The sequence below is a fragment of the Trifolium pratense genome, linkage group LG5 (assembly GCF_020283565.1).
Source record: "Trifolium pratense cultivar HEN17-A07 linkage group LG5, ARS_RC_1.1, whole genome shotgun sequence".
Classification (NCBI taxonomy): domain Eukaryota; kingdom Viridiplantae; phylum Streptophyta; class Magnoliopsida; order Fabales; family Fabaceae; genus Trifolium; species Trifolium pratense.
The window spans coordinates 5332192-5341713 of record NC_060063.1 but is presented as its reverse complement, the minus strand read 5'-3'; the positions used below and the strand labels follow the sequence as shown (position 1 = coordinate 5341713).

The 9522-nt window shown below is 33.3% G+C and overlaps 1 protein-coding gene across 2 annotated transcripts; it reads right to left on the bottom strand.

Annotated features, from left to right (window-relative positions):
* Window positions 1-319: 319 nt before the first annotated feature.
* On the bottom strand, window positions 320-9177 carry LOC123887454 (ATPase family AAA domain-containing protein FIGL1-like). Of its 2 annotated transcripts, none has more exons than XM_045936771.1 (13): window positions 8757-9177; window positions 4743-4881; window positions 4256-4642; window positions 3564-3805; window positions 3007-3134; window positions 2791-2909; window positions 2618-2710; window positions 2313-2414; window positions 2018-2120; window positions 1180-1263; window positions 1003-1098; window positions 771-898; window positions 320-677 (listed from the first exon to the last, which is right to left on the bottom strand). In XM_045936771.1, the coding sequence occupies exons 1-13, from the start codon at window positions 9023-9025 to the stop codon at window positions 576-578; spliced, it is 1992 nt and encodes a 663-aa protein (XP_045792727.1). In that variant the 5' UTR covers window positions 9026-9177; the 3' UTR covers window positions 320-575. The 2 variants fall into 2 exon arrangements, with proteins under 2 accessions (XP_045792727.1, XP_045792726.1); XM_045936770.1 differs by having other exon boundaries at window positions 332-677; window positions 4737-4881; window positions 8757-9152.
* Between the last annotated feature and the right edge of the window lie 345 nt (window positions 9178-9522).

The following is a 9522-nucleotide window of genomic DNA, read 5'->3' as shown; positions in this document are numbered from 1 at the left end:
CACAAGCTATGCCTACATGACTCGTTGGGAAAAATTGGATTTCCCTTGCAAATACACGTTAAGATCAGCATGATAATCTCAAACTACAATTTAGATTCAAATCTACAACTACAACGTTTCAAAGGCAAACTAGTCACCATATATGTGATAGTTATATGAACTTTTTCAGTAAATTCTATAACTTTGCAAAATTCTAGTGTCCATTGTTGGTTTTACTCGCAAATGATTGTTCACGAGCTTCTCTTCTTTCACGCTTTTTTATTTAAGGTGTAGATGGAACGATAAATACCGCCTAAAAACTCACATATGAGAGATTTCAAGTTCGAACCTAGTTAACCACAGAAATTCATTATATTTTCTTTAAACAATGATACATTTTTCTAATTCAAGACTTTGTTAGCTTTTTTTCTTTTTCAATACTACTTATATCATATCAACAGTTACACAGACAATAACATCCAAATGTTCTGTAATGTATGCAATAATTAGGTAATTTGATTCTGTCAACCTAAGATGTTTAAGTATTAAGGTAAATCTCTTAAGTATTTATTTCCTTACAATGAGAAAATAATCCTCTAAACTGACATGCTTCCAAATTTCTTGTTCCATTGCTCATAAGTGCCAAGTTCATCAGGTGAAACAGAAGGTCTCACCTCATGTAGGGAATCTTTGAAGTCCTACACAAAGTGAAGAAAAAATTTCAAAATTAATAATCAATCTGAGAAATTATTATTGAAATTTATAGGTTCTGTATGCACCCTTTTGCATACCTGAAGAGTTACTGGCCTCATATCCTCCTTCTTCAACTCTACAATATTTACGCCTTGTCTTATTTTCTCTCTCAGGGGACCCATAGAAGCATCCTTCACTAAGTTTTTCATGTCTGATCCAGAATAACCTAAAAACAAAGTTACCAAGTATATAAGTAAAGTAAAGGAAAACACCGGAAACCAAGAAAAAGCGACGTAGAGATACTGCAATTAACTTGAAAAATGTTCATACCATCTGTTAAGTTGCATATAACATCCATTTCCTCATTTGATAGGTTGAATAATCCGTCCTTCTCTAAAAGGCTACGTGCAATCCAAGCTCTTGCCTCTAAAAGGCCAAACAAATAATTTAGTTAGATGGTGCTTAAAAAATGGTTTGAAGAAAGATGGAGAAAATCATGATTAGCACCTGAGGATGGTAGGGGAATATAAAGTCTTTTGGTAAGTCTCCTCCGTGCTGCTTCATCAAGCTCTTGAGGACGATTTGTTGCACCTGTATAAATTTTACCCAAATTCGATAACAAACAATATGACAACTAGAACAAATTCATAACAAGACCTAGAACAATTACCATAATACATCGAAAATATGACACCTAGAACAAATTCATAACAAGACCAGTCTTGGTTCCGATTTACAGAATGAAATGCTCAATCCATTGTACAAAGAGTAGACCAAAGACACAACACCTATAATATGTAAACATGCAAAAAGGTTACAAATAGGTTAGATTTTGTGTAGGAATGTGATAAGCACTTGGGGGATCCTCCCTTAAAAGCTAGTTATCGAGGGAAAAGAATAAAGTCACTTAAATTCTTCACCGAACATTCAATACTACTCGATGTGGGAGGCACCCCATAATACCCAAGTTCCTATCCGGAGGATGCCACTATTATTACAGTCATAATGTGTAGAGGGGGTCCTTGATAAATTATCTTGCATAAATCATAATACCAAAACAAATGAAAACAAACATAAAAAGTATGTTCTTTTGAATACACATAAACAAAACAAAAAACTAAAGTATAGTAGAGTGATGGTGATCACAATAAAGCCATCATTATCTAGTATTGTTGAACAGAACAAAACAAAACAAAGATAAAATCATAAATATTGTTGAACAAAAGCTATCATTATCTTGTATCTACCCATTAAAGGTATCACAAAGGAGACAGCTAGTGGGCTAAAATTGAGTATATTAAAATGAAAAGTAAAAAGAAATTGAGCCTAGTGGTTCAACAATTACCTATAAGCAGAATTTGGTCGTTACCACCGTCGAAACCTTCCATTTCAATAAGAAACTGTGTCTTTAGCCTTCTGCTTGCTTCATGCTCACCATCTGACTTACGCTGCAACAAGTTGCATGTATTAAATATATAAGAGAAGAATTAATGCCATATTAAATTTCACTAAGATTACATGTCATTAATTGATGATAATCTATTACTAACTATTTAAAAATTTCCACAAAATAGTTGAACATGAACCTATTACAACAATGAATATTGATGTTGCCTTTATTGGCCATGACATTAGCATACCTGAGACAAGAGCGAATCTATTTCATCAACAAAAATTACTGCTGGCTGACGACAACTGGCCACTCCAAAGAGGGCTCTTACTAGCTTTTCACCTTCACCAATCTGTAGTTATCAGTACATATATCAGGTGTTGAAAACATTGTCCCTAGGATATTTAGCATTTGACAGGATCAGTTCATAAGTTGCGAAAGACTGCAGAAAATCATCTCAGAAAAGATTTTAGAAAACAGAACGAGATGTTTTAGGAGAAATATATCATCAAATGTTCAAAATAAACAGCTAAAGCTTAAGCATATCAAACATACCCATTTGCTAGTCAACGAGCTTGCAGATATGTAAAAGAAGGTTGCCTTTGCATCCCCAGCTATGGCTTTTCCTACCATTGTTTTACCAGTTCCCTAGCATTCAAAGTATATAAGACAGATCAAGACCAGTGTCTTTGAAATTTACAACATCTGTAAGAGAAAATTGCACTTACTGGTGGACCAAATAGAAGCAAACCTCTCCCAGGAGAACGGCAGCCCATAAATAAGTCAGGACGTTGCAGAGGTAATATGACCATCTCACTGACACAACGTTTGGCATGGCCCAATCCAGCTACAATGTCATTAAACATTGAATGAGGATAACTAGTTTTCATAAGAACTGCCAATTTGGTGAACAAAGCAGAAAGAGAAACAGCTATTTATATTACCAATGTCATCCCAGTGGACATTGGGATCTTTATCCATAATCTCGTTACTAACATGTTCAATGAGGCGAGGTTCTAAATTTCTTAGTTTCTCAGGAAGTTCACCGTCAGGACCATACAGCATTTCCAAACTGCAAGAATATGAAACATATTAGGAAAAGTGCATACATTATCCAACCAGTCATCAATCATGGGATCAACAACTTACGGGGAAGAAAAAGATTTAAAGAGGGGAAAGTCAAATACACCTGTCCCATAATACCTCAATTGAAAATAATGAAAAATAGATTACTTGTTGTTAATTTCCACAAAAGGAATAAAGTAAGGCATTACAAGCTTAACTTTAATATGTAAATAGTACAGACTAGTGTAGCAATTTAAGTTAGGATTGTTCCCCAGTAGTTCGTATGACTAAACACTTTTGAGATGCTGTCTACAATAAAATTTGAGACATAGTCATTTGCACTTTTGGAATGCACAAATAGAATGAATTTGAGAGATAGTGCAAATAAAGAGTTACAAGTAAGAACATAGACTAATATGATGATCTCAGAACTGACCATTTCTTTGTAGACTCATCTAAAGAATCACCACTTTTGTTGCCAGCAATTCGGGAAGTCATATTTCCAGTATTGCTCCCATTGGATTTAATAGGGGGGACAAAATTACCACGGATGCCACGTCGTGAAACACCATATGATCTCCCACCATATAGCCTGTTGGCAGGATTGTTGTCGCATTGTGGTGAGACAGGTGCACTGGGTGAACCAATTGCACCCTGCTTTTGCTTTACATCCATTTCCTGCCAAAATAAGATTATGCCATCAACATTTCTACGTAAGATAAAAAAGTGGAAAAATCTGTCATTTACTTTGAAGTTGACTTAATGTTCTTTCTATTGCTAGAACTTTTGGGTGATAAACTACTCAATAATAGAGTGAGTTTGCTCTTCACCTTTTAAAGGTATTTCCTTATAAAGAATGGGTAATAAAGTTTCATCTAGAAGGTATATCATCCCTCTTGAGAGAATGATGAGCACATAAAGGGAAATAAGTATATTTGAAGAACACGTTACAGCAGTGGAAAGAAATGCAATATGCACCAACTTTGACAGAATAAAATGGAAATACAAATAATTAAAAACAGGAAACAATCCGATCCCAATTTGCCATAGTCATCAACAAAAAAGAGTGAGAGAGAGAGAGAGAGAGAGAGAGACAGAAACTTGACACATAAGGTAAAATAATTATACCAACTTTGCTCTGGCAGTAACAAACCCATTGCCCGCAACATCAGGATTAACTTCCTCCTTGATTGAAGGTGACTTGACATAACCAACTCTGGGGCTAGTATTTTCCACGTGTGCACGTTTTGTCGGAAACGTGTTTCCACGAGCTATTCCTTCTCCTTCGACTTCAAAAACAGAAGAGACAACAGGACTCTTTGTATGGATGCCATGTGATTGAGGCCTTCCAATAATTATACAGTCCTCAGAATTGTTATTTTTCAAGTTAAAAAAACTTTTGGAACCATTACTAGTCCTCAAGCTGTTTTTCCCATATATTGATGTTAACTTTGTTTGCACCACTTCCTTTGATGCTTCTTTGCCTGTATTGTTTTGCTTCCCCAGTTGATCAACCTGTAAATACAAAAACAATATATGTAAAACCAAAAATCATTATCTCTAGAATCTGAAGTAGCCAAAAATAATAGAGTTCAATCAATTGCAGTACATTTACCAATTGATTGCAATCTTTTTCTTTAGATGGCTTAAGAAGAGCTTGAAAGTATTTAGAATTCCGTATCTTGTCAATGTCAATATCTCCTGTTGACCTAAAAATGGGTCCTGGAGACCTCTTTACTTGCTCAAAAGCTTGGCTGAGGAAAAAGGTAGAAACAAAAATCTTGAGACACATGGTAACAGGTAACAGCAAGAGGAAAATTGATGCCGCATTAACATTAGAGGAAGTTGATATCAATCAAGTAACATTTAAGTTTAAACATTGCATTACAGATTCTCAAAAGTATTTAAGAGTGGTAACCACCACATAGGCTGTTTTGGGAGAAGACAGAAAAATCAGATAAAAACAAAACACTTACAAGAGAGAACATAAGAGGTGATTCATCCAATATTATAAATAAGATGTTACAAAGACTATAATCCAACAACAAAAGTTGCCTGTCAACACAGTTAGGGCTATTTCCATCTATCAAAATTTGAGCAAGCCCAAAATATGCGCGAAGTTTCTCTTTGAGACTGGTTTAATAAATATGTCATCTATATTGTCATGTGTCAATTTTCTGCACTTCGATTCTAGTCTTAGTCCTGAAGAAGTGGCACCTCACAATATATATGCCTGCTCCTCTTAGACAAACTTGACCCTATGCCAAACAAATGGCACTCGAATTGTCACTGAATATTACAGCATGTTCGTGTGGAAAACCTAAATAAATCCACTATATAGCCTAGGTTATAGCTTACTGTCATTCACATGATAAAGCAAAATGTTAAATGTATTCAACACAAATCCTCTATTTGGTCCTATTTCTGCTAGTATTTTACTCTATTTCATGTTTTTAATTGGTCATGTTTATAAGCTAACATTGCACACTGTATACTGCTCACAGTCAAATCTTGAAAACTTCAACTAGATTCTTTCAATTCTAAACAATGGAAACACATTACACACCACTCCCAAGAGCAGTTAGTTTGAGTTATCCAACAGCTACCATCAGACCATAGCAGACAACAATTCAATTCAATTCTTTTCAAATTATTTCTAACTAAATATCATTATTATAACAACAACAAAAAATCAAATTCAAAATGCATTTCATCACAATTCTCAAAACTAGCATTTGGCATGCAGCAGATAGAATAAAACAGAACATTTCTCTTTGGTTTCACCTCTCTAATAGAGCTAAAACACACCACTTCTTAATCCTTGACAACAAGTTCAGATCTTTTTTATTTCTAAATTATAGAGCTAAAACACACCACTTCTTAATCCTTTACATATATCACGTTCCAGCATTCCTCGTACATAGATATTACACTTCAAATTCAGATTCTAAAAAAATACATTATTGGAATGTTTGGGTAAACAGCTTTATTAAGTGTGTATCTGATCTGACTTATAATTGCTTATGTATAAGTTATATCTATAGTAAAAGATAAAATAAATTCAAACTGTTTTAAACTATGAGTCGTTTTCATAAGCTATCATGGAGATTGGAGAGCTAATGGAAATAAGCTGAAAAATAGCCTATAGACTTGTCATGAGCTGTTACCGTACGTTCTTTCAAACAGAACATGTTCGCAAGTGCTTATATTATATCAGTAGATGAGCTCAAATAATAAGTAAATCCGAACATACCTTATTAAATATAATCATTGTTCAATTGTTATAACAGCTTTAACTTATTCAACAACTACTCTCAAATTCGGTAAATTCTTATTAAATCTACAAACATAACAAAAAACCTAACCAAATTGCATTACTCTAATAAACATATATATCATAAAATTAAAAACAATCAATTCCAAACAGTTCAATTCTCTCACAAAAACCATTATATAGCGCCGCCACAGTTCTAATCATATACATGTCTAATGTCCGACAGTTGTCAGTGTTTGAAACCAACCGAGGTAGTCAAAATCAGGATCCTACTTAAGATCAGAAAGGGGAGTCAAGTTTGTAAAACATCAACACATATAGTTACATTCAATAACTTTCATTTTCTTAAATTATTCACGGTGAAGACATCACCGAAAAGGATATGTAATCAATCGATGTAACAGGTTTAACTTATCCAACAACTACTCTCAATTTTGAGAAATTCTGATCAAATTCTATAAACAAATTAACAAAAAGAATAATTCTAACCACATTACATACTAAATACACATAAATTACATATATCATAAAATTCAAAACAATTCATTCCAAAAAGTTCAATTCTCTCACCAAAACTTATATAGCACCAACACTCTTCAGGTGAAAGACATGTCTGATGTCTGACACATACACTTACACGGCACTTACATGACATTCATCCATACAATACCATTAGATTCAATCACTCTCATTTTTGTAAGTTGTGAGTATATGTGTGTCAGTTCTTCATAGACAACAATTACTCTCGAATTCAGTAAATTCTGATCTAATTCTATAAACAAACCAAAAAACTTAACTAAATCGCATTACTATAACATACATATATATCATAAAATTGAAGATAATTCATTTCAAAAATTTCAATTCTCTCACCAAAAGCTATATAACACATGAACTTACGAAAGGAGTGTCTAGTTTCTGATATGTGTAAGTGATCAACACTAACACAACATCAACACAAATTTGAATTTGAATTCAACGACGACTACTCTGAGTGTGAGCGTATGTGTCAGTGCTTCATAGACAATAACTACTGTCGAATTCGGAATTTTTTTATCAAATCAAATACTTTAAACAAAATTCTAACAACTTTGCATTACTCTAATATACTACATCATAAAATTGAAAACAATTAGTTCCAAAAAGTTCAATTCTCTAACCAAAACTACAACGAGTGCATCACCAAAAAGGAAATATTTACAATTCTAGAATTCGACAAATCCTTATCAAATTCTATAAACAAAACAAAAAACCTAGGATCACTCTAACATGCTTATACATCATTAAATTCAAAACAATTAATACTGAAGAGTTCAATTCTCTCACCAAAACTAGAACCAATACATCACCGAAAACGAAATATAAACAACAACTCTCGGATTCGGAAAATTCTGATCAAATTCAATAAACAAAACATAAAACCTAACCAATTTGCATTACTCTAACATACATATATATCATATAATTGAAAAAAACAATTCATTCCAAAAATTTCAATTCTCTCAACAAAACTACAACCTACATCACAAAAAAGGAAATATAAACAACTCTCAAATTTGGTAAGTCATAATCAAATTTAAAAAACAAAACATAAAACCTAACCAAATCACATCACTCATATATATACACATTGAAGCACGTACTCTCTTCGGATTAGGCACGTTCTAGTGTCAGATATACATCGGTGTCCAACACCGAAACTTATTTTATATTGAATTATATTATTTTCTCAAATTATTATCGGTTTCGACATGCCAGTGTCTATGTCATGTGTGTCTGTGCATCATAGCATATATATCATAAAATTGAAGAAAAACAAAATTCATTCCAAAAATTTCAATTCTCCCAACAAAACTACAACCAATACATCACAAAAAAGAAAATATAAACAACTCTCAAATTCGGTAAGTCCTTATCAAATTAAAAAAACAAAACATAAAACCTAACCAAATCACATCACTCAAATACTCACATTGAAGCACATACACTCTTCGGATTAGGCACGTTCTAGTGTCAGACACACATCGGTGTCCAACACTGACACTTATGATTAAGTGCATTCCAATGTCGGACACGCGTCGATGTCCGACACCAACACTTTTGATTATATTGAATTATATCATTTTCTCAAATTATTATCAGTATCTACGTGTCAGTGTCTATGTCGTGTCAGGCGTTTGTGCTTCATAACATATATATCATACAATTGAAGAAAAACAAAATTCATTCCAAAAATTTCAATTCTCTCAACAAAACTACGATCCAGTACATCAAAAACTGAGAGATAAAAAAAAATCAAGAACTAAAAATATAAATAAAAATAAAAAAGTAATTAATAACGATTAAATTATTCACCGATCAATGAGAGGAGTGAGAGATTGTTTAGCAGTATGAAGATAGGTCAAAGCTTGACGACGAGTCTGTTGAAGAAAAGCTTGATCGATTTCTGATTGAGAACGAGAATCAATGAAACCGATGAGACGAAGAGAGAGAATATAAGCGGTAGAGAAATCGCAATTCTGTTGATCTAGGGCACGTTCAACGCCGAACAAGAGAGAGTGTAATCTTTGAAGATTTTCATCTACTTCTTTTCTCCAACACTTTTTCATAGATTCCTTTTCCATTTCAGAGTTTCAATTGAAATTAAAATGAAGATTTTGAATTTTGTGTGTTTTAATTGAAGCGAGTGAGTGAGTGATTTTGTATCCTTCTCCCGCCATTTCACCTCTTTCTCGCGCCCCAATATTTTGGGATTTCGATCATTCCTATTTTTCTCTATTATTTTCTCTTTCTTTTTTTTATTTAATTGTTGATAAATAATAAAAAAAAAACATAAAAGCATTTAAGAATCCATCGTTAGTTGGTCTAGTGGTGATTGACACTGGACTTGGTAGGGAGAATCACGGTTTCATTCCTCACAACTGCGATCGGAAGGGAGCTGCAACCACTTGATGCCAAAACTGACTCTCAAATCAGGGACGGACCAGTGAGCCGAATACTGATGGTGAAAAAAAAAACATTTAAGAAGAAAGAAAAAAAATTAAATGAATAACTAAGATTACTACAACATGAGCAACATGAAAAAAAAATCGAGAAGATCCAAATTCAATATTTTGTCACC

Bases quoted from the DNA above. Each gene is read 5' to 3' on its own strand.
- LOC123887454 (XM_045936770.1), bottom strand. From the start codon at position 9,025: ATGGAAAAGGAATCTATGAAAAAGTGTTGGAGAAAAGAAGTAGATGAA. The intron at 4,643-4,736 runs GTACTGCAATTG...TTGTATTTACAG, and splicing joins ATTGCAATCAATTGGTAAAT to GTTGATCAACTGGGGAAGCA. The intron at 2,121-2,312 runs GTATGCTAATGT...AACTTGTTGCAG, and splicing joins TAGATTCGCTCTTGTCTCAG to CGTAAGTCAGATGGTGAGCA.